The sequence below is a fragment of the Talpa europaea genome (assembly GCF_964194135.1).
Source record: "Talpa europaea genome assembly, chromosome: 5".
Classification (NCBI taxonomy): domain Eukaryota; kingdom Metazoa; phylum Chordata; class Mammalia; order Eulipotyphla; family Talpidae; genus Talpa; species Talpa europaea.
In genome coordinates this window covers 95,683,288-95,709,586 of record NC_140071.1, presented here as the reverse complement: position 1 = coordinate 95,709,586, position 26,299 = coordinate 95,683,288, and the positions used below count along the sequence as shown (strand labels likewise).

The following is a 26,299-nucleotide window of genomic DNA, read 5'->3' as shown; positions in this document are numbered from 1 at the left end:
CATAGACCTACCGATGCCTATGAACTACTAAGGATCTCCTAGTTTGCAAGTCTAAGGCTGCTCTGGATTTGAGTCTCCCATGAGTCCTGGCATTTCATCCCAACTCACCACCTTACAGTGAAAACTTTGGAAGGGGAATAGAGTGGAATGTTTGTGGCATGTTTTCTTGTTTATTTGTTAAGATAGGAGGGAGATGCAAAGCGAAGACGGAGAGGAAAGCAGATGGATCATCTCTCACAAAGCCAGGCAGGGATGGCAGCCCAGCACAGGTGCAAAGTCTGCAACCCTAGGCAGCAAAGATTCGGGATAGGAAATGAGAATGGTGCTCACCTCTTGATTTTGTTTGAATCGAAGGAGAAAGAAGCCAGCAAGAATGTATTTTCCTCTGCCCTGTTGCTTGCCAGGATAGCATCACTGACTGTTGTTTAAGGGATTGCAAATAAATACCTTTCTTTCCTCCTAGAGCTTCTCCACCTCTCCCCAATCAACCACCACCACCCCTTCCCTTTTTTTTCCCTCCCCCTGCTGGTATGATGGTTGCTTCCCCCTTCTTTCCTGGCTATAACCTAGTTAGATCTCCCTGCCAGGGCGAAGTTGATAGAGGGCGAGATTGACTGTGGACTGTGGAGATCAGCCTGAGAAGGAAGTCATATTCTCTCTCTCTCTCTCTCTCTCTCTCTCTCTCTCTCTCTCTCTCTCTCTCTCTCTCTCTCTCTCTCTCTCTCTTCCTTCCCCCACCCCAGAACACACACGCTAGCGCTCTCTCGCTCTCTCGCTCTCTCTCTCTCTCTCTCTCTCTCTCTCTCTCTCTCTCTCTCACACACACACACACACACACACACACACACACACACACCCTCGGTCCGGCAGTACTAAGGCTGCTCGATTCCCTGGAAAAGGCGATCGAGCGCCCTCCGGACCGTTGCGCGCACCCCTGCTGGGGCAGTGCGCCCGACGCAACGCTGGTCTCAGTCCTCAGCGCTGCCACTTCGACCCGCAGTTACCGAAAATAAAGCGTGGAGGGAGGGTACAGACAGATCCTGGAAACACCCTGGCCACACACGCCGCGACTTAAGCTCATTCTCAGCGTGCGAGTGGAGAAGGCGTCTACAGCGCCCTGCGCTGGTGAGGTCCGCGCTGCGCCCCAGGAAGAGCCCACCTGCCAGTCGGTGATCTGCCAGCGCAAAAAGTGGGGCTAGTGGCTGTCCTGCTCAGGCAGTGTCGGCACTCCGGGAGCTCCTCTCCCCAGCAAGTTTGGAGTTCAGCCTTCGACTCTGCCGCTCGCCCCGCGCGTCTTCTTGCAGTCCCCGCGCGACTCGGAGAGCGGACGCGCAACACCCGGACCTCGCCACACCCGGACCTCGCCATGGCTGGGGCGCACTGGCTGTTCTGTCTGTGGCTGAGCTGCTTCGGCGTGAGTCTGGGGCAGGGCGACAGGCACAAGCAACATTCCCCAGACCTCCGCAAGGCAGTGCCAGGCGGCCACACGGCAGGTGACGACTCGGACCCCGTGCTGCCACCGCACGATAAGGTGTCAGAGCACATGCTAAGGCTCTATGACAGGTACAGCGGCGGCGGCAAGGCCGAGGCAGCCTGGACCCCAGACTCCTCTGGCCGGGGCTCGCAGCCCCTGCGCCCTAAGACCCTGCGCGAAGGCAATACAGTTCGCAGTTTTCGAGCGGGAGCAGCAGGTGAGTGCCCCACGCGCCCCCTTCCCGAGGTCCCACCCCAGCTTTTTCCTGGGACCCTCCTCAGCGCCCAAGCGAGCCCCACTCTGTATAGTGCTACCTTGAGACCTTCCCCTACCCCCAGCTGACCTCAGCCCCTCTGCCCCATCACAGGGCATTTCGCCAGCTTTAGCCCAGTTTTGGAGTCGTGAGTGAGAGAGAGAAGTGGAGAGAAAGGCTCAGAGCAGTCCTAGGGAGCAGGCTCCCCCGACTGTGGAGAACTGTGGAAAAAGGGGCACCACCTCATTCCCAGAGGAGCCCTCCTGCACTAGGTGTCTGAAGCACCTCTAAGGTACTGCATGCGGAGGTTTCTTAACTCTGTCAGCGGAAATTCCCTTGGTCTGGGCTTTAGTCCTGTTTACCTAGAGGCAGATGCCATTTTATGCCAACCCCAGAGAGAAAATTCACACATGAACTACAGCCTCCCCCTTGCCGGTTAGATTGCCATTTCTCTAGATCTTGAACCCAACCCCCTCTTGATTTGCGGCCTCTGTGTTGCTGTATTTGACACTTTCTACTGGATAATCCCTTGGTGGCAAACACAAAAACTAACCTGGTGCTTGGATGTTTTGATTATTTAAAACCCATCGGGGCTAATAGGGGTTGTACCATGAAGCCTGGGAGGGGTTAGAGGACGGGGGAGCAGAGAGGAGGTAAACACCTCTTGGAATCTGCCGATGAAAATCTGCTCATCCCATTTTTCAACACAGATCACCGCGAATTGAAATTATGGCTTAACAAGATTTCTCCTGGCCCCTGCAGAGAAGCGAATAACTTATGCTAACAGCCTTCCTCCCTTGTGCTAACAGCTTGAGGGAAAGTTTCCTGGATGCTAACTCAGTTTACATGCTTTGAGGATGCACTGGGCTTTTTTGTTCACTGTATTCATGATAAAGAGGAATGTAACTGCAAAACCTGTCTTCAGTGAATCCTTGAATAACAGCCAAAAATCTTCAAGTAAGAGGCCATGCCTCACGCTCTATCAGTCCTGTCAGAATCACTAGAAAGTAATATCCCAAAGCTTTGATATGTGGAACTCCTGGAAAAAAAAGGGGGGGGGACTAAAACATCCATCAAGAAAAACCCTAGAATGACACTGTAAATACACACTAGAGCTCACAGGCATGATGACATTTACAGTAAATGTGAATTATGCTTCCTAATGCAGAAGTCTTTAGCTAGAGTCTGAGTTGAACCAGATTTCACTTTCTTCTTAAAACCATGAGCATAGTCTGTAAGGAGCTGGCCTCTGCTTGGGAAACAGAAAACTGCTCTAGGTTATCCAGTGTCCTAGCCACTTGAGGAGGCTGTCGTGACAGCTGGTCACACCAGTAAATGCTGTGTTTACTTTAGTGCAACTCTGAGGGTAGAGCCCAATGTTGGAGCCGTGAGGAAACAAGAATTGGAAAGCAGTTGGGTGGCAAGGTGACAATAGTGAAAATACTCAAACCATTCTTACCTTGAGATTCACTTTCTTGGTAATATTCCTAAGGAGTCGCAGAGGCAACTAGAGATAAATTGTCTTTTTTGTGTCAACAAGTTTATTTATTAGCAAGAATCACAAGGTTTGCGGTTGGGATGTTGAGTGTATCTCATCCACATATACTGTATAGTTTTTTGTGTGTTTTAGGCAAAGTGAACCATCAGTGGGAAATGGATAAGGATTTAAAAAACTCAGGATTCCTACACTTTTTGGCCTCAACTCATTCTTTGCACTATAATTTCAGTGTCCCTTATCAACCTCCCCGTAGTTTTATACCATCAAATGATAAACTCTGATAATGAGGCCAGAAGTTCCCTGGAAATGATGAAGTGCAGCTTGCAGCATATATACAAGGCTGTGTGTCCTGATAAGAAAAGTAATCCCTTTAGCATCCTAGAGACTGTCTTAATGACTTATTCATCAAATGTAGACACTGGTTTCTGTGGAAGCGTGTCACGTTACCACCTTGTAGACTCCTGGAGAGGTGGTTCACATTGGATCCCTACCAAGAGTGTTTAGTTACTGACACACTAAAAAGACTTTATTATAAGGCAGCTCTGGCTCTAATAAAGCAGGACTCCAGGAAGGTGTTCAGGCTGTATGTGTGTCCCACTCCTTTAGTCTGTCAGTATTTCCATAACACTCTTCATCTTACGACAAACATTCTGATGTAGGTAAAAAGGGTGTCTGCGTTAATTTAGATATGTTTTCTGGTCTGTGGCATTTAGGTTTCATAACATCTGGGCTTCGCTGTACTAAGAGTTACAGGATTTAATGGAAGGTCAGGTGATGTGCTGTATCTCTGGAGGGACTGCTGATCTGACAGACTTTCAAAGTGCTTATTCAGGCTAAGTTATAGCGTTGGAGCCCTACTTGCTCCTTGGAACATACCTGATTAAAATTATTTATTGTTCTAAACCTAGAATATCTTTGGTTGAAATTTAGCTGCTGTGGTCTCCCTCTGATTACTTTCTACTTAAACCATTACTTGATGGTGGGTGGCATTCGTCCTAAATACACTTTCTGCTAACCCCTTTTCTGCTCCCTCAACGCTACGCAGTTGGTGTGCCAAAACCGTAAGTTTGGAACACTCATAAGTCTTTCGGTGAAGTGTAAGGGTTTACATAAAGATAGGTTTTATCTTTCCCTTTGTAAAAGGTAATTTACAAAATTATTGATGACAGAGAAGTTCAACTTTATAAAAACACACCATCGTGAAGAAAGACAAGAGGGATATGAAACCAGCTTTTATTTTAATCTTAGTTAAATTGTCTTTGGCTACTATGTGATAAAAGAAGAATAATTTAAGTGAAGATTTCTCCTGGCTTGATCCTGTAAGATATATACTTTGTGTTCATTAATTGATAATCATTCCCATAATCACTTAATCTTATTTTTTTAATCATAAATGTATCCTCTTCAGGAAAAATGATTCAAGCACACACGTTCATATTAGGAAACCAACATTGTTTTAATTTATGGGATGTAACTATTAAAAATTGCATTTCAGTGGATCTATGTTATCTTTTTAAAAGCAAATCACACAGATTTCATAGCTAAAAGAAAAGAAATTTCAAGTAATCCATACCCAAATGAATACTTTCAACTTCAGTGAGAAAGAAGCCATTCTTGCTGTGACCAAAAATCTTTAAAAATAAAGAATTATCATTTGGTATATATCTGAGGTGTAGTTTAAATTGTAAGGCTTTGTGAAAGATATCAGTAAGGGCTGAACAATCCTCCAACAGGCGTTATCCCTCTGAGATCCATGGACTGGTAGAAAAGCATCATTTTTTATGGGTTTGATGGCAAAGAGATATGTAACTTTACTAAAACATAGTTACCTTGAAATTCCTGGCACCTAGAAACGAGACTTGAAATTTAAGAGTACTTAGATTATCTGATGTTTTGATTCAAAGGACAATAGTACATCTGGAGAGGGGGAGCTGGATATGCAGCTGCTTTGAATTACACACTACTTTGAATACATGATAGCCCTTAATGAAGTTTTTACTGTAATAGGCAAGACAGCTTTACAATCTCTGACATTTAAAAATCCATAATACCATGAATTCTTGATTATTCATGCTAATGGAAAGGAGAAAGAGAATGAATTATGTAAAAAATAATTCAAATTTAGCTTTTTAGTATAGTGAGACACTCTCAGAGACTGCAAGACCATCAAGGTCAATGAAAAAGATTCCCCTAAGCAAATGGCTCACACAGGGAATATGTTTATGTCAAAAATATGTACATAACTAAGAATAAATTAAGAAGGCTACGTTTATTGTATATAAGCAGGGGACATTTACGCGTACATGATTGATCTGGTTCAGATTTTCTAAAAATTAAATAGGGACATGACATTAAATAGATTTGACATAAGATGTCAAATCTGCTCTTAAGCACTTTGAAATTATACCGTTTTGTATTCAGAGGAGGCTTAAAAGGAAGGAAAATCAATCTCTTCCCTTTAAGGAAGAAGAAATGGGCATCATCATATATTTACAAAACAGTTTTGATAGTGAGCTCATCTCAAAACTTCTTGTTTTTATTAAAGTGATCTAATTTACTAGGATAAAACTTTGCAAAAAGGAGCCTTTGGTAAGTATTAACAGGTGTTATGTAAAATTTTATCTCATGGCCAAATAAGTTTTGAAATAATGATATGTTCTATGTTCCTTGCTGTGAGATCTTTCAGGGCCTTTAAATGATAGTGAGTTCACTCCTACACACAGTTTTAGAGCTTTCCCAATTTGACAAGAAAGAAGATATGCAAATTTCAAGTAAATATCATAACTAAAAATATCATTACTGTATTATTTCTCATTTCCCATTTAGCACTTAATTTTTTTTTATATTGTTACTTTTTTGGACTTGGGTCAAAAATTGACATCATGCCATCTTTCTGTTAAGATTTAACTTCCTAAATGTGATATTAGTGACTCCCTGTCATTAAATTTCATTTTTCCTGTTTCTCTATGAATTCTCCATTGTTTTCTTCGATAGAATTAGTATTTTATTATTTTATAACTAGTATTACTGTGTTAAAAGAAAAGATAATTGAGGAAATATTCGCTACCATCGTATAATCATTTTTATTAATGTTTTAGTACCATTAATACCTTGATGAAAGACACATTTATAATGACACCTATAAATCCCTTATTTGTTGTGTTTATTGTATATAAAAATCACACCCATCAAAAGACTAGTGAATTTTTTTTTTTAAGAATTATTTATTCATATAAGTACTGGGTACAGTCAGAAGTGCAGGAGGGTGAGAGAATTCACCAGAGTCAGAGTGGGGAACAGAACAGGTAGACTGATGAAATACACTGCTGAGGGGAGCAGTGGGCGAGACAGGAGAGGTCTGTTGCACCATGTGGAACCCTTGCCCCTTGCAGGCAGTCGGGAATTGAACAGGCGCTGCAGAGGCTGCGGGCAGTTTCACAGCCCAGCACTCAACCACTGCGCCACAAGGGGAGGCCCAGACTAGTGAAAGTTCTTGAGCAATATTATATATATACTTTCTATTGGAATTCAGGATTTTTGTACTGTAACATTAGACCTTTATCCCTAGATTTTGAGGGTGTCACCATCTAATATATGTGCATATATGCATATAACACACACACATATATATACATATATATATCTCCCAGTAATCAGTGTCTTAATAACCTTATTTTAGTGGTAATAGTGGAAAGAAATTTGGTATCACAAATAGCTTCAGCTTGAACTTCTCTGTGTCAAGTTTCACTTCAGAGTGAATTTTTATGATTATGTTATGAGCCCATGAAAATAGAATTTTGTAATGGAAAGATTGACATTGTATTGATCAAATGACACAAGTACATCAAGAGAGTATCTACTTCTGTCAATGATAAATTATTACAACTTCACTGAAGACCCCTCATACAAGGGATACATTTAGAAATCCATTAAATTGCTAGACTATTCACATGTGAATATGTGACTGTGTCCTCACATGATGGTACTAAAAGCAGTATTCCTGGTAACTCATTCAGGGATGGTATATTTAAAGGTGTGGATGTCTCTTTGTTTATTTAAAACACCAGAGGTGGGTCTTAAAGCCAAATGACCATAGTTAGCTTATTGAATGTTTCACTGATCTATTAGCTTTAAGGTCCATCTTCTCTTGGCATCCACAGTAAATGCAATGCCTTGATTTTATTTGGGCAAACTATGAATAAATGTTTTTGAATTAACTGACCTTTCAGTATTTCCAGCTTCAGTATGTTCTTATTTTACTGAGGTGCTAATAAATATTCTTTTCATTAAAAAGATCACATTCAACAGTTTTAGAATGCAAGGATCTTGTCCAGTTCTTTTATTTCACAGTTAAAAGGACTGAAATTCAACATGATCTTATTTGCTTTTCCTTTGAAGAATATTTTAATTGCATGGAATTAATCTAAAGACTGTTTGAATTGAGTGTAATTGCTATAGTTAATAGTGGGTTAAGATAAATGGTTTTCAAGTAGAGAAGAGATTGCTAAAGTTTCAATTTTCTATTCCTGAGGCTAAAGGTTAGGAAATCTAAAAGTTAATGTTGGCTGAACAACTATTTAGTAGAGTAATAATATTGCCAATCTCAGTTGCTGCATCTGTCAAAATGGGGTTAGTCATACCTACTGTGAAGCAGAATTATGATGAAATTCAATTGAGAAAATGAATGTGAAAGTCCATTATGTTTTGAAGCCCTATTATAGAAATAGGCTATTTTTAACATTGTCAATATTTTTAGAGTTTGTCTCTCTCTAGCATCCCAAAATGTCTTAGACATCCCCAAAATCTTGATAATGTGCAGTTGTAGAACTAAGGATATATCTGAGTGGCAATGTAAATATAAAAAGATGGTAGTCCTCTTACAGTACAATCTATAATGTCCAAACCCTGCATTTAAGAAGTTATTGTTTCCGGGCCTCCCCTGGTGGCACAGCGGTTGAGTGCTGGGCTGTGAAGGTGTCTGCAGCCTCTGAAGTGCCAGTTTGATCCCTGGCCACCGGCGAGGGTCCCACATGGTGCGACAGACCTCTCCTGCCACACCCACTGCTCCCCTCTCAATGTATTTGGTCAGTCTGCCTGTTCTGTTCCCTGCTCTGGCTCTGGTGAATCCTCTCACCCTCTCGCACTTCTGACTGTACCCAGTGCTTGTATAAATAAATAAATAAATCTTCAAAAAAAAAAAAAAAGAAGTTATTGTTTCCATACCGTTGTTGGCAGCTGAAGAGAGCAGGGTTGTATTCCTTATAGTTATTTCTTAAAGGTGGTTATACCCACAGTATTGTGCCTGTATCCATAACATCAACATCATGAAATTCTCCTGCTCACCCAAGTCCATCTGAATGGAATTCTTGGGGGCAACTCACGAATCTGCTTTACTAAACCATCAAGGTGATTCTGATGCACGTTGAAGACACGCAGCTATAAGCCCACATCTCTGGAGTTCTGAATCTCATATCTAGGAATGATTAATGTGCTTATCAATCCTGCAAAGGAGGATCTCATCTGACCCTTTTATTGGGCCTTTCTATAGACAAATGGCTTATTACCTCAAATAACAGTAAACTTTTGCTTTGAAATGCCTATTACTGTCACTGTGGTCGTTTTCTTCTGGTTAGGGCTTCCAATTAAGTTAATCAAGACAGCTTGCCCTTCTTTCACAGTTGTAGAGAGTTGGGGATCTGATTTGTTAGAAAGTGTATGATGGGAGCAGAGCCTTAACACAGGTCTCTGGAGGGCACAGAGCATATCAGATTTCATCTCTATATTCTAAAGCCCTGGAGCAATTTTCCACATAGCAGGCACACAGTAAATATTTCAGTTCAACTGAATTAGATGCTCAGGGTACTAGATAAGAAGAGATAATAGGAAAGCTATTAGACAGGCAAAGGATCCTTTACAAATAAACTTGCCATAAAAGAATGTCTCACGAGGTGATTTCCCACGTGTATGTAGAATGGCGACTCTATTCTGTTTCATACACAACTCTCTGCTTGTGTTTCTCCGATGGACTGGGGGGAATTGCCACTGGATACTTAAATCAGCGGGACTTTTGCTGACTTTGGGAAACTGAAACTATTTGAAAATTTTTTCACTTTGGTGTTAAGTAGGAAATGCTTTTGAATCTGGCAAGTTTACACAGTTGTCTATTTAACAAATTTAACAAATATCTCTCAAGATCAAGGGCTCTAGACTGTGCAAAGTAGGAGTTCAAAGATTTATAGGATATAGGTCTGCTCTCTGAGGGGTCACAGTCTAGGAATGCCCCTGGGTGGAGGCTAAAAAGTAGATAACCTGATTAATGAGTGTTTCGCTATTCTAGAAAAACACACATTATATCATCGTTGGCTATGTTTTCTCTGGACTCATAGAGAATGGCTGTTTTGCGATCCCATAAAACCCAGTCATTTGATGGGGACTCTGCAAGAAAAACTAAATTCTGTGACTGTATGTTCTATTTATGTCACTGCCCAAAAGCTGAAGGTGGCATATAGAAACTGCAGTCTTGACTCAGTAATTTGCAACAAGTATTCAGCCAGTGACCACGAGTGTATATATGCCCTATCCTAGGCACCGCTGGCATTTCAAACAGCTGTAATTTGTTTGGAGAAAGAAGTGGAAAAAAAAGTTGTTCTTAGTTACATATTTTCTGTATGACTAAAATGTTTTCCCTGCTTCCTAGGGATTTAACTAATCATCAAGATTTCATTTAGTCTATTTGTTTTAAAATCAGACTTTACATAGAAGGCTTTCCATTGTGTGTTCTAATTCCCTTTGAAAACGTTCTGTGTGGGCCGGCACGAAGGTGAACTTCCACTTACCACTCCCTGGGCACCGCCTCAGCTTCTCCTAGAGAGGAACTGAGCTGTTGCAGTAGTAGAGTTGGCCCAAAGTTGCAGTTTCCTCACAGTGTCCTGGTGTCCTTAGGTGCAGGTGCTTTGTTTTCAGATAAAAAACAGAAATAAACCATCTGCTTTTCCTTAGTGATCAAACTCTTAAGAAGAAATCCATGTAAGTGATGAAAGACGTGGGTTCCTCTCCAAAATCTATTGTTAACTATTGAGCTAATTTCTGGGATCCTTCATTTTTGCTATTCTATAATTAGGAGAATAAATCTGTTTATTCATAAAAGAAGCATTTATTGAGTCCACTTACTAGTCAAAGCCAATGCCAGGGGCTGGAGAGTCAAATATAATTAAAGGTGTTTTTATCTTAGGAAGGAGATGATATGATGGAAAGAACAACAGAGGCGAGGCGAGGTCCCAAGCAGAGGAGAGAACTGTCAGGACTAGCACGCCCCAAGAGGTGGCGCCTCTGCTTTGCCTTAAAACACAAATTTGATTCAAGGAAAACACAGGTAGATAAAGGCATTTCAGGAAGACGTGGCAGCAGAGGCAAAGTATGCAAAGGGGATTATGACTTCTTTAGAAACTCTTGTAACTTCTAACCCCCTTTTGATTCACAGATGTTATAACTCAAAAAAACTCAAAATAAGATTATAACGGCAAGGACACTCCCTGCTTGTGATAGTGCCAGCAAATAGTAAGAAAATAGCACCATCTATTGGTGGTTACATTTTGGCATCAAAAACATTTCTTGGGAGGAGCTGGAAGTAGAACTTGTAGTTCCTTGCAAGTGATCTGCGAGTTTATTTGGTTCATCTTTCACACCCTCCCTACCTATTACCATAGGACCTTTAATGGCCCTGAATTATCACTGTTTATCAGCTGCTTGTTTAGTCCCACAGAAGGGTCACACTCTGAGGCTAGGCACTTAGAAAGTCAATTTCTTATATTTGGATTTTGCCTCCATTCCACCTTTAGACCTCATTGTCATCTTTAGTCTCGGAAAGAAAAAAATATGTTCCTTCATCATCTTCTCAAGAATTTGCAAACAATACCCATATCATTGACAAAACTTTTATTTCTTCCATCAAGCCATGTATTCTGTATTCAACTCATACATGTAAGAGATCATTTTAAGAATCTTCAATATCTTGCTTACTTTCTTAGTTGCTCTCTTCTGTCTCCATAAACTAGTTAAAATGAGAACACCCTCTCTAGATATAACTAAGCATACCTGTCTAGACAGAATTAAGCATCCTTTTACTTGGATGGGTGTTGCATACAGTTAATGCAACTGTATGCAACAGTTGGAGACTGTAAATCACCTAAAAAATTAATAAACCATAATTATGTCACTTGATAAAGCCCACCATTGCTTTTTTTATATTATTATATCAGTTCTTACTAATCTGAAAGCATACCGAGGTGTCTGATTCAATGATTTCAAATAGGTGTTTGGAATATTTCAGAAGAGTTGAAATGCAAACACTAAAACATTTTCCATTCACTGATATTTGGACATGGATATCTGGGTCATGGATAATAAATCTGTGCTATGATCATGCAGAAGAGAGGTGGGGGAAAGTCTAATGTAAAACTCCTCTTCTTAAGTATATGAAGATGCTTACTTGAAAAGTTAAATTCGGACCTCCCCAGTGATGCAAGGGGTTAAGCATAGCACTATGAAGCTATCTGAAGTCACTGCAGCACGAGTTCAATCCCTTGCCATCCAGGGAGCTACCCACATGGCACAGCAGACCTCTCCTGTCTTGCCCGCTGCTCCCCTCAGCATTGTATTTCAGTCAGTCCACCTATTCTGCTCCCCACTCTGTCTCTGGTGAATCCTATCACCCCCCTCACCTCTGGCCTGGACCCCAGTTCTTGTATGTATAAATAAATCTTTTTCAAAAAAGAAAAGTTAAATTAATATAAAATCTAAAAGGTAAAAAAGCATGAAAGCAAATGACTACATATTATTATCACATGTTTCTACTTTAGGGAGGTATTTATCTTACTCACATTTATTCCCCTGTACTCTTTTGCTCAACTCTATGCAACTTTATTACATTTTTATCCATTGTAAATATTCACAAAATGTTTGCTTAATTTGGGAAGAAGAACATTGGCTCACATGGAAATAAAATATCTAATGTCAGAGCAGGCAAAAACAAAGAAGGGATTTGAGAAGTTGAGGAATTCTTGGTGGAATAACTGAGATTTTGAGTTTATTGTTAGTTACATACTTAGTTTAAAAAATATACAAGGGAAGTAACCTAGAACATGCAGAGATAGTGCACCCCCTAGCCTGGGTGGAAGTGGAAAATGTTTCATGTGCCAGGCATAATATACCCTTGGTTAGGAGCTAAATGAGTTGGTCAGTCCCTTTCTGAGCTTTGGCAGCTTACATGTCAGAAATTCAAATAACTGGGTTAATTTGGAAGGTTTTCATAAGTTTCTATTGAAAACATGACTTATGCAAAAACTTCCAGTATCCAGCATTGAGTTCCATATTGCAAGCTCCCCTTCCCAGCACTCCCTTTTCCCTTCATTCTTTTTTCTTTTAAGATTTTATTTATTTATTTATTTATACAAGCACTGGGTATAGTCAGAAGCACAGGAGGGTGAGAGAATTCACCAGAGTCAGAGCAGGGAGCAGAACAGGCAGACTGATGAAGTGCATTGCTGAGGGGAGCAGCGGGCGTGGCAGGAGAGGTCTGCGCGCCATGTGGGACTCTCGCCCGGAGACCAGGGCGCAAACCAGCGCTGTAGAGGCTGCGGGCAGCTTCGCAACCCAATGCTCAACCGCTACGCCACGGGGGAGGCCCTTCCTTTCATTCTTAAAAGTCTGATTCAGAGATTTCCTTCTCCTGCAGCATCCTTCTCCCCCTTACATTAACCAAGTGGATTGTTCCCTTCTCTGTATTCCAAGAGCGTAGTTCACACCTTGAACAGCAAGGTGCTTTGCCATGGCATAACTACCTGCATATTGCTTATGAACCATCTTCCCTGACACTTCTTATACGGCAGTCGTCATTGGTCCAGCCCAAAGACCCAGCCAAGGCTCCAGCACCAATAAAATGTTCAGTTCATATTGGTTTAAGTCTGATGTTTGTTTGACTTTGGTTGTTGTTTTTTGTTGATTATAGCACATGTGTATTTGCAATACACAGTTAATGCAATTGAAGCCATGCCATCAGTCACTGTTGCTATTAAATGTTTTCAAACTGCCTGTTTAACTCTATTTTAGAGCAATTTGTTGGCCTTAGTTTTTTTTTTTTTATGATTCATTTATTTATGCATACAAGAACTGGGGTACAGGCCAGAGGTACAGGGGGTGAGAGGATTCACCAGAGACAGAGTCAGGGGCAGAACAGGTGGATCAACTGAAATACACTGCTGAGGGGAGCAGCAGGCAAGACAAGAGAGGTCTGCACCGTGTGGGTAACTCTATGTCAGGCCAGGGATCGAACTCGTGCTGTAGAGGCTGCAGATAGCCTCACAGTGCTGTGCTTAACTCCTTGCACCACCAGGGAGGCCCGGCCTTAAACTTTTGATTGCTGATTGAATCAGTAAGCCAGAGCTGGGGGGGGGGGGGATAATTTAAATGTAATCAACAACATTATTTTTATCTATATATCTTTCATAAAGAATGTTGCATCCCCCAAAATGGAGTCTTTTGCCCAATTTACTTTTTGGTTTGTATATTCATGTCTCACAAAATACTAATCTTCACTGCATTTGGAAAAAAGTCTTCTTTCCTTTTAGACTATATGACTACAACATTGGTGGTTAGTCTAGACCACCACTGTCCAACAGAAATTTAATTTCAACCACAAATGTGAGCCACATATGTAATTTAAAATTTCTAGTAGCCACATACAAAAATATGAAAAGCAACAGGTGAAATTAATTTTAACAATATTTTCTCTTTAACCCAATACATCCAAATATTATCATTTCAACACATAATCAATATAAAATATATTGATGTGATCCTCACTTTCATTTTTGTACTAAATCTTCAAAATCCAGTGTGAATTTTACACTAATTGCATTTCTCAGTTCAAACTTAAGTGGCTAGTCATTATCATAGGATGGTGAAATTTTAGGTTACTAGCTAGCATTCATTGAGTTTTATCTGTGTGTCATCTGCTTTATCTGCATTCTTTGAGTCAATTCTCACAACTCTAATGCTGTGCAGTTGGTACTATTGGGCTCATTTTACAGATGAACAAACTGAGATGCAAGACAGCCTTAGGTTATTTGCCTGAAGACAGCAGTTGGGTGGGTGGAGCTGGGACTGGACAATAGGGCTTCTACTTTCAAAATAACATACTGAATGAAAAGAAAAGGCAGGGAGGAAGCAGTAAGGCAGGTTCTGAGATAGTCAAGAGAGGATATTGAAGATTAGACACAGGAGTTGGACTGGTTAACATCAGGTCACAAGGTGTCTGGAAACATTTTGAAGCAAAATGATGTGGGGGAAAGAAGCAGGATCAGTTTACCCATTAACACTGCCATCCACTTCCCTTGGAGTCCGTTTCTTCCCTATCAATATGTTTATTTGGCAACCATTTGGTTGCCACATATTTAGAACAGAGTGACTTCTAGCCCTTCCATTTTAAATTTCCATCTGCTACACGAACTTTGGGTAAAAGTATATGTTATGGTGACTGGTATGAATTAAGTCTAGAGTCTCTGAACAATTCTGATGCCATGGCTTTGTTATAAAGGTCTGTAAAATATTATCCTGGTGTCATGGATTATACAAATGTGCACAAATGGCAGTTTCCTCCTTTTCCTTCACACAGTGTTAAAAATGAGTAAAATATGTTTCCCATTGCACTTCCCTTGCGCTTGAGGACTCAATGAACTCATTTTTTAAGTTTCCACGTCTTTATGAAAATGTTTTGTTTTTACTGAAATATGTTTTTGATCAAGAACATAATTTCATGTTGCGTGTATGTTTCTGAAACAAATACATATATGGAACAAGTGCATAGAGCAAAGCTCAATCTCTGGTGGCCAATCCCAGGACTGGGGATTCTTTAGTCTAACCTCAGGCTTACCACTAACTCATTAGATCTAAGAAAAGGATTTAGCTTTTGCCCATAATATAATCTTGTTCTGTTACCCTCATTTCTGAATTTAAAGAATTGGAAATGCAAGTGACCGATTTCAGTCATTTTGTCAAGGTATACAGAAGCAATGCTACTCTTAAAAATTTATGGAAATGTCATAAGTTTCAAACAAGTTCCACAACAGCCATTGATTATTTTGAATGTGTGACTAAGTTTTTCAATTATATTGTAGAAATATTAGGATATGGGGCCTCACCACCCACCCTCATTTTGCCCCCTGAACTTTGTGAGACAAGTAGATGATGAAATCTCTGTAATGTTAAAACCAGCATTGATAACAATGGTGATTTATATTTAAAAAAAAAATACTGGACCCTTTATAAACTGCAATGCACACAACTCATTTAATTCTGATGACAAGATAGGTAGGTATTATCTCCATTTTGTGAATGAGAGCACTAGTTTACCCAAAGTTACACTTAAGTGACTGAGCCAGGACTCCAAACCAAGGTTAATCTAATTCTACTCTTGCTTGTAACCAAAAGGTTGTACACTGCCTCAGAGAAGAAACAAACACAAAATGTATGGAATTGGTAGGAATAGTTCTTTGTAATCTCATAATAGCAGCTACATTTTTCATCCCTCAGGTCACTAAGTATCCTATTGTGTTAACACTTGTATTGCTTGTAAAGGAAAGAGCAAATTGTTGAAAATGACTGACCTTTGCTTTAAACTTTTTCTAGCTTTTATGCTTACTCTTATTATCATTTTTTTCATCCCATTGAGATGAAACTCACATTATGTAAAATAACTATTTAGAAGTGAAGAATTTGGTGGTGTTTAATATTGTCACAATGTTGTGCAATCACCAAATCTATTTAGTCCCCAAATATTTCCATTATTCTAAAGCAAAATCCTTTATCATTCAGTGGTCTCTCCCCATTCCTTTATGCATAACCCGAAGCCACCAATCTAAATTTGGTGTTGATGGATTTACCTATTCTGGACATTTCACGAAATTGGAATTGTACAACATGTGACCTTTTGTATCTGGCTCCTACATATTGCATAAGTTTTCCAAGTGTCATCTGCTGTGTAGCATACATCAATCCATCATTACTTTGTATGATAGAATAATGCATCATGGCATAGATATACCAGCATTTGTCTATCCATTCATCCCTGGTGGACTTTGAGCTGCTTTCATCTTCAGCTATTGTAAATATTGCTTCTATGAACATGATTATACATGAACTTGATTGAGTACCTTGTGCCATTCTTTTGGCTATATACCTTGGGGTGAAATTGGGACCACATGACGTTTTTATGCTTAATTTTTTCAGAAACTGCCATACTGTTTTCTACAGCAGCTGAACCATATTCTATTTCAACCAGCAATATAAAAGGATTCCAATTTCTCCACATCTTGCTAACACTTGTTTTTGTTTTGTTTTTGCTTTTTATTATTGTAGCCAGCCTATAATGCACATTGTTGTGGTTTTTATTTACATTTTAATAATGACTAGTAATGTTGATAATCTTTTCATAAGCTTATTGGCCCTGTGTGCTTCTTTTTTGAAGGGGTCTGTTCACTTTTTGCCCAATTATCTTGGTTTGTTAGTCTCTTGTTGAGTTGTAAGAGTAATTTGTATATTCAGGATAATAGATGCTGTCAGGTATGTGATAGAAAAATATTTTCTTAATTCTGCAGGTTGTGCAGACCTTTTTTTTTTAATGTCTTTTTTTTTAAAGATTTATTTATTTATTCATACAAGCACTGGGTAGAGTCAGAAGTGCGGGAGGGTGAGAGAATTCACCAGAGCCAGAGCGGGGAGCAGAACAGGCAGACTGACAAAATACACTGCTGAAGGGAGCAGTGGGCATGGCAGGAGAGGTCTGTGCACCATGTGGGACCCTCGCTGGTGGCCGGGGATCGAACTGGCGCTGCAGATGCTGTGGGCAGCTTTGCAGCCCAGTGCTCAACCACTGCACCACCAGGGGAGGCCCTGTATAGACCTTCTTAATAATGTCCTTTAATGTGCAAAAGTTTTTAATTTCAGTGATACTCATTTTATCACTATTTTATTTTTTTGTCTTTTGTTGTTTTCAACTTGGGTGTTATATCGCTTCAAGGCAATGAGTATTTTACCCCTATGTTTTCTTCTAAGAAAACATTACTTTAGCTCTGATATTTAAATATTACTTTAGCTCTGATAGTTAAATTATTAATTCATTTTTTTTGAGTTAATTTTATATATGGTGTGAAATAAGGGTCTCATTGCTCCCTTTTATTCCCTTTTTTGTTTCCTTCCTAGGAATTCTGGAAAGTAAGGGACTGCATATTTTTAACCTGACTTCTCTAACCAAGTCTGAAAACATTTTATCCGCCACACTGTATTTCTATATCGGAGAGCTAATAAACATCAGCCTAAGTTGTCCATTGTCTCGAGGATGTTCACATCATGCTCAGAGGAAACATTTTCAGATTGATCTCTCTGCATGGATCCTGAAATCCAACAGAAACCTAAGTCAACTCCTGGGTCACCTTTCCGTTGATGTACCTAAATCTCATCGAGACTTTGTGTCCTGGCTGTCTAAAGACATCACTCAACTCTTAAGGAAAGCCAAGGAAAATGAGGAATTTCTTATAGGATTTAACATTACCACAAAAGGACACCAATTGCCAAAGAAAATGTTACGCTTTCCTGAGCCTTATATCTTGGTGTATGCCAATGATGCTGCCATTTCTGAGCCAGAGAGTGTTGTATCAAGCTTACAAAGACACCGGAATTTCCCCACCGGAGCTGTGCCCAAACTGGACAGCCATATCAGGGCTGCCCTTTCTATTGAACGGAGGAAGAAACGCTCTACCGGGGTCCTGCTGCCTCTGCAGAACAATGAGCTTCCTGGTGCAGAATACCAGTATAAGGAGGAAGGGGTGTGGGAGGACAGGAAACCTTACAAGACCCTTCAGACTCAGCCCCCTGAGAAGAGTAAGAATAAAAAGAAACAGAGAAAGGGACCTCACCAGAAGAGCCAAACACTCCAATTTGATGAACAGACCCTGAAGAAAGCAAGAAGAAAGCAATGGATTGAACCTCGGAATTGTGCCAGAAGATACCTGAAGGTGGACTTTGCAGATATCGGCTGGAGTGAATGGATTATCTCCCCCAAGTCCTTTGATGCATATTATTGCTCAGGAGCATGCCAGTTCCCCATGCCAAAGGTAGCCATTGTTCTTTGTCCTGTTCTTCCTACTTCCATAGAGTAGAGAGACACCCTGCCTAAGTCGAGTGTGTGTTTTCATTTACCAAACCCATCTGGACCCTGATTTATTGCATTCTAAAGTATAGTAGGTAATATGGTTATGCTTGGTTTTTCTTTAATGGTTGTTAAAGTAATATGAAATCAGCATTGCTATGAGAAGGATATGAGAAAAATTGTGTGTGAAATGTTTTTTTGCATTGCTTCCAAACAAGGTACATATTCAGCTACTTGGGCTCATGTGATTCTATGCCTATCTACAATAAGTAAACCCCAAATAATAGAAGGTGATCTTTCAGGGGGGAATTCAGGGAGTGAATGGATCTCGTGGGAGCAAAGGGAAGGATTCTTTGGATTAATGCCCTATTAATACAGACTATTTTTTGATCAATAGCTCCATATGAGATGAATTGGCCCCATGAGGGTTAGAATCCAAGTTGGGCCAGGTAACTAGCTTCATGAAATCCACCAGATACTCAATACCATTTGTTTCCCTGTTAAGCATCTTAAAGGAAGACAAACGAGGATAGGACGACTCTGCAAACTTCTTCCAAGACCCATTTCAACCTGTTAGAGCTTACCTGTGTCTCTTCCAAAATCAAGAGCACTGCACTTTATTACATCAGTACACAGAATCCTAACAAATATCTTTTCAGAAGCTTCCCCTAGTCCTAACTCCATCTTGCACACTAAGTCCAAGTGACTGTTCTCTTTGGATTTAAAGTTAGTAAAATATTGTGATATCCTCTGATCTTCAAGTAAGCTTGTTGCTACCCTTCTATTCTCAGCTTGTAAGTTTGAATCGCTGTGATAAATGAAAAGTGGCTTAAGCAAAAGAATTCAGAGAAAGAACAGAACTGTGGTTTTTGTTTTTCAGAACTTGAAGTGAACAAATTCTGCTATTTTATGATAACGGGAAAAAAAAAAACCTTTTGCCTCAAAGAGTGACCAACATTTGTTTGTAGATCTTTAAAATAGAAGATTCATGTTCCTACAGTCACTGGGATGCTAAGTGTCACACACACATAAGGCGAAGGGCCCACTGAACAAACCAGATCAGCCTCGGGGCCAGGCACTTGATTGAAATCTCATTTTCTCATTAAATTTCTCAGAAGGACAAGAAAAGCCTCAAAAGGCTTTCTCTTTCCAAAATCTTGTGCTGATTCCATATTTTGTAAACCCAGACACAAGTAAGGATTATATATATTTACAATTCTATAAAATCCTTATCTCATTTAAATATTCATTCCACTGATCAAATAAAAGTTGTTTAAACTGGGACAGTCTATAAAAACACACAAGAAAAATGCCAAATGTAACAGGCAGTGATGAATACTTATCTTACAGTGCGACCTGCTTTGTGGTGTGGAGAAGCAGAAATGGATTCTTAAATCTCTCTAAACCCATGAATGATTTTAAGTGGGTCTTAGTCTTCCAACTAATTCTCCTCACTTTCTGAAATTGTAATTCCTTCCAGGTAGCCTGGGAAAGGAGTTTTTCTCTTTCCTTCTGACTGTGGATTTCAGAACGCAGAAGAATGTGCAAATGTGGAGATACTCAGTTGATTAGCTTCTCATTTAACTTTGGAGGCCTGGCCTTGTCTTCACCTCTCCACAATATGCCAACTTGTTCCTCCCACTCCAATTGATTTTCAATGTTCAAAATCTTGCTGTTGGTTCAGTAGATCTTCATTAAAGTTCCTGGAGACCTAAAGAATAATAATTTTAAAACTCATGAGGGATAACAAGAATAGCAGAGATAAGTTTAAAGACAAGAAGTGTGTTAATTTAGCAGAATGACATTCTTTAGCACAGGTGGGCTTCAAACCTTGATGTGTCTGCAATTTGCCCTAGGATCTTGTTAATGTAGAGGTTGTGCTGCAGTAGCTCCGGAGTCTAAATCCTGCATCACTAACAATCTCCTAGGTGTTGTTGATGCTATTGGTCCACACACCACACTTTGAGTTGCAAAATCAAGAGTCAAATCCTTTTGGCTTGAATTTTGCTTCCTATTTTACCAGATATATTAGGTAAAAATTAATCAAACTTCATGTTAGTTTTTTTGCCCTTGATTGGGTACTATAGAAAAATTTTAAAATAATCAGTTTATCTCTGTGATAAAAACAGTAGGAGAATGAGTTAGTGAAGCACCTTGCAAGTACTGGGTAATAAATTTGCTGTTGACATTATTATTAATGATCACTTGGAGACTGAGAATAGAAGAATAAGTGTGTATGGCAGGGGGCGGGGAGCTGATCACAAACAATTCAGAGAATAAAAGACGTAAGACAAGAAAAAGTTTATGAATATTTCTGGTCAATTTTTAAACATCACAAAGCCTAAAATAGGATTCTCTCTTCAGGTTCAAGGTCCTATAAGCTCTTCCAGTAAAGTTTCACAGGAGAGTAATGCAACAGGAGAGCATTGGTTGCAGCAAAGAACTCATCATAATATTTGTCAAAACTTGGAATGGCATCAGAACTCCAGGGAGACATAACAAGGATAAGTGTGGAGTTTTCTCTCTGAGTAGAGACTTCCCAGTGCCAAGTTGAGAGTGGAAGTTTGGCTGTTACATAGAGTTCTCAGTCTCTCATCACCTTGTGTGGATCTGCTTAACTTTTAAACAGTGCTTCCTTTAAGACTGCTAGGCCTATGTCTTTCAAGTGGTAGAGTGACCAAAATAATGGGGAACGTGGAGGAATATGAAGCTGTTATGGCAGGGGTAACTAAGGAGCAACTCTGTTATCAGCAGTGGCCACTATGGCAACCAAAGTGAACTATTTAAATGAAAATGTAGTCCAAGCAATAGATGATGAAAATAGGGTCTCTGACCAGATCAGAACAAACACATGTGGAATAACTGAGGCGCCAAAGAACTTTCAAGCTTTAGATATACATTTTGCCCCAGAGAAAAGTTCTCCCAGGCCAGACTCCCCCGTTAGCCCTCCTTCCCTTGGCCTCCCGAGTGAAAGCCTGCTCTATATGGCGGGGTGCTTCGTCTGCAAAAGTCGACAACCTGTTCTGTAATTCAGAACAGCTGTGCTCTGCCTTTCCCAAATTCCAGGCTTTGCCCTTTCACTGATTCCAATTAGATAGTTTCTGGGCTATCACACCCATGTGGGCTGGACTGGAAGAGTGTGGAGCAAAACCCCAAGGCCCGGGTCAGGAATGAGGCTCTTAGCTCATGACATACTCTCCCCTGCTAATGCATTTGTAATCAAATTCAACTCGAGGACATCATACGCAGCTTGGCAGGTGTGGGCCTGACCACTGCAGATTTCATTCACAGGCACGGCAGTTCGGATTTTTCTGATTTCTAGTCGCTACAGCCAATCTGTTCTCCCAGGGAGAAACCCCTGGAATTCTGCCATGAGATGAAAAATACCCATATAGCTAAAGCCAAGTCGTATGTGTTTGCCTCTCCTTGCCACCTTAGCAAAGATGGAAAACAGAGATTTCAACTGAAAATGATTAAGCCATTGTTGCTGACAGAGATCCAGGAGAACCAAGAAAGATTAGAGGAATGAAGTTATTTTTTGCATGGAATGGTGCAAAAGCCTGGAAAAGCAAAGACACAGAATTAGGCGCCGAAGAATATATCCACTAAGAACCAAGCATCCTATACAGAGAAGAAATCCACATAATGAATTCAAAATGACACACCCTAAATTTCCTGAGTTTTCTTATCAACCTCTGTTCATGAAAGTGAATGCGAAAAACCCTAAATCTTCATATTTTGAGTTTCCTAAACATAAAATGACCTAAATGGATGCTGACATCTGTCATCTCTCACCTTCATTAAAAAGAGGGACTAATGAGCGTGATAACACAGGTTCGCAGTGGTCATTGACAGCTTGCTTAAGCTAGGTAAAGAACCTCCTGAGAAACATGATTTGAACTCAAAAGAAACAGAAATTACAGACTGGTAATAAGCTTCACACTAGCAAATGACTGCATGGATCTTTTGTGCATGACATAGTTATTCCCGGTAATGTCAGCTTCATCAGAGGATTCCATAGTGAGAAATGAAGGGGGAAACTCCCTAGAAAGCTGAGAAGTTCCTGATAAGAACACCAAATCAGAATCAAGGCCTGTGCCTGAATTCCAGTGAGCCCACCAGAGACTGTTCATAGTTTCTGAATCTATCATTTGTGAGTTAGAGCTTAAAAAAGAAGGACAGGAATTTTCCTAGGAAACACCCATGAATATTTTCCATATCTATGCTGGGTCATTTGCACAGAATCTTTTATTTTTTGTTGATGGGAATTGTTCCACAGAAATAGGTAAAGTGGAGGGTAGATTATTATTATTATTATTATTATTTGGTATTCCATCCATTCAACAAGTACTTATTCACTGCCTGGAGTGTACACTACTTTAAGTACTGAGAAATGGCCAGTAGACCAGGATTTATAGATGGAAGCCTACTTAAACAGATTCATTCCCTTTGACATTTAAACAGGAGTCATTAAAACATCAACATAGAACAGTATATGAAAAGTTTGTAGTTAAAAAAAAATCCTTAGCACTTTTATCAAAAAGGGTTTGGCTATGGATGATTAATAACTTTATTTTTTTAAAGATTTATTTATACAAGAACCAGGGTACGAGCCAGATGTGCGGGAGGGTGAGAGGATTCACCAGAGGCAGAGTGGGGAACAGAACAGGCAGATTGACTGAAATACACTGCTGAGGGGAGCAGCGGGCAAGACAGGAGAGGTCTGCCATGCCATGTGGGTATCTTCTGCGGCCGTCAGGGATTGAACCGGCGCTGCAGAGGCAGTGGACAGCTTCACAACACTGCGCTCAACTGCCTGCACCTCCAGGGAGGCCCTTAATAATTTTAAATGAATGAGAAAAATAGATGTTAGAATAAGTTTTCTTTAGAAATTGCCAAAGCTGATGAAACAACATTCACGGCTTTTGAATTCTTGTGTATAATACCCAGCACAGTTTGTATCAGTTATGTAGATTTTATTGATATTGCAGGACACATGATATGTATAGGAAATAAGGTATAAGAAAGGTACAAGAAAACACAGACTTCTTTTCCTTAGAGGGAGAACACCTTGCTTTGCAAAACTAATTGAATGTTAACTATTCTTTATTGCATATACTGAAAGTCTCTAGGAAAGAGTAAAAAACAGTTGCTTATTACAAAGACTGATTTTTTTCATATAAGTTATGCATATTCACAATAGAGTCTAATGTATGGATGCTTTTCTCATGTAAATTAAAAGATGGTATGTGGCAAATCAGATTTGCCCTTGACTACCAAAAAGAATCCTGTTTATTTCAGAGGACGTCAGCTTTCTATATATTTGCTTCTTCCATGCTTTCTGAGTACCCTTTTACCCTTTACCTTTTAACCGGTTCTAATCTCTCGTACTGGGAATGCAAGGAGTCTGAAATTAGAGCACCAATTCATCGGGGTAGAGGTGCCTCTGAGCCATAAGAAACACAGCTCCAAATCTGAAATTAAAAAGCCAGAACTTTGGCCTAAATCCCACTCCTGAACTACATGTGATCTCTGGCAAGTTACCAAATTTCTGTTTCTAAATGTATTTCAAACAAAACTGGTTTCACCTGCCTGTGAGAGACACTGGGGAGAACTAGTTGAAAACTGTGGCATCTCTCATTAAGTTCTTAGTCTGGCAGTGCTGGAACATTCTGGGCTTGGAAAAGTGACTGTCCTTCAATGTGGAGCAGAGCTGTGCGGTACTCTCTAAATAAAACCATATGTTTCATGTGAATGTAAACGGTCCCGTTTGGCATTTTCTCAGGAGCAGATTTTACTCAAGCTCCTTTGGTCAAATTTTGACATTCGTGGGATAACCTTAGGCCTCCTAGATTAATCCCAGGGGATATGACCCACACTTAGAACACTTTTAATGCTGATACGCCGAAGTCTGAACCCATGGAGTAACAGTGACCCCCAGTGGCCAATATTGTGGTCTTCTTAACCTCGGTTTATGCTTCTAAAGGGAGGTGATTAAATATAGAGAATTACTGCTTAATTTATCCTAAGAGTGGTTATTAAATAAATTAATACTCCTTAACTATTTGGTTTTATTTGGACAGCAAATAAAATATTACTATTTCAGTGACAATGATATATTTATGTTAAACAGGGTGCTTATTAGGGCTCTTTATGGTTAAGTTTAGTATAGGCTCAAGCACACTTCACTTTTGTTGCAATGAAACACTCTAGATGGATGCATTATTTAGAAAATCTAGAATGTATTAATATTTTTATTAATATCTATTAATTGTATCTATTTATTAATATCTATTTAATTAATATCTATTAATATTTTATTAATATCTATATTAATGTATGTTATTAATACATATTAATATATTAATGTATTAATACCTGAGGACTAAGTTGTTTTTTTTTTAGCCTGATTTTTTTTTTAAGATTTATTTCTTTATTTATATAAGCACTGGGGTACAGTGAGAAGCTCAGGAGGGTGAGAGAATTCACCAGAGCCAGAGCGGGGAGCAGAGCAGACAGACTGATGAAGTACACTGCTGAGGGGAGCAGCGGGCTGCAGGAGAGGTCTGCGAGCCATGTGGGACCCTCGCTGGCAGCCAGGGATAGAACTGACACTGCAGAGGCTGCGGGCAGCCTGGCAACACAGCCCTCAACCGCTGCGCCACCGGGTAGACCCGGGACTAAGTTTTTTTTAATTAAATGGTTCTTGCTTAGATAACTGGGTTCAAGTCTTCACGATACAACTTACTAGCAATTCAACTTTATATATATCATTCAAGCTGTAAGACACTGTTTCATTGCCTGTGTAATGTAAAAAAAGTAGTTTTGTTGCAAGGATTAAAGGTCTTATATATAATATGCCTGGCACAAAGCACACACTTAATGACAACAATTTTGTTGGTGGTTATATAGGGGTTAGGGCTGTTTGTGCAATGATGTCAGGGCTTTATTAAGTTGCTAAAATGAATTTATTATTTGTGCATTTTAGTGATGAGTGAAAAGTAGAGATTGATTAGTAAAGAGTGAAAAAGAAGTTCCACCTAATTTATGTGTTCTCTCATTTCTTTTTCTAGTCTTTGAAGCCATCAAATCATGCTACAATCCAGAGTATAGTGAGAGCTGTGGGGGTCATTCCTGGAATTCCTGAGCCTTGCTGTGTACCAGAAAAGATGTCCTCGCTCAGTATCTTATTCTTTGATGAAAATAAGAATGTGGTACTTAAAGTGTATCCTAATATGACAGTAGAGTCTTGTGCTTGCAGATAACCTGGCAGAGAACTCATCTAATGCTTAACTCAATCATTAGTTTATTTTTATGGACTTTTTTTTTGCACTGCCAATGAATTTCATTCCGAAAGATTTTTTATAGTCAGAAGAGAATGATCAAATAGACTGATACTTTCCACCAAGGAAAAGTGAACTGTATTTGTTTCTGAATGTAACAAAAAAAAAAAAAACCAGATTTTAGTAAATGTGGATATCTATTTCTTTTTTTAATTACATGAGAAAATGATCACTTAAACTGTTTTTATAACTGTTAAAGAACACACTGATTTATTTTTGTAATGGGCTTTGAAAATAGATTGGAAAACAACAACTTATCATTTATTTCTTCTCATAGAGAAGAATAACTACATATTTTGATGTAGGCTTATTGTCTTAGATTTCTGAGTAACTCAACAAGAGCTTAATAGTCTAACCAACTTTGACGCTTATCTTGAACAGTTTTGGGACTTGTTTACCTGTGTTTCTCCTCCACATTTCATTGTGTGAATAGTTGAGTGGAGAGTGTGTGATGAGCATGTTAGTGTAGTTGTATGTGTGCCTGCTCCCTCTGGAGGGAGGTTTGCTTCACATGGTTTTATACTTCCAC

General features: G+C 39.7%; 1 protein-coding gene across 1 annotated transcript; it reads left to right on the top strand.

Annotated features, from left to right (window-relative positions):
• Positions 1-1,357: 1,357 nt before the first annotated feature.
• Positions 1,358-25,692, top strand: BMP3 (bone morphogenetic protein 3; the record flags this gene model as incomplete). Its single annotated transcript, XM_084234077.1, has 3 exons — positions 1,358-1,691; positions 17,482-18,392; positions 25,501-25,692. The coding sequence occupies exons 1-3, from the start codon at positions 1,367-1,369 to the stop codon at positions 25,690-25,692; spliced, it is 1,428 nt and encodes a 475-aa protein (XP_084090203.1). The 5' UTR covers positions 1,358-1,366.
• Between the last annotated feature and the right edge of the window lie 607 nt (positions 25,693-26,299).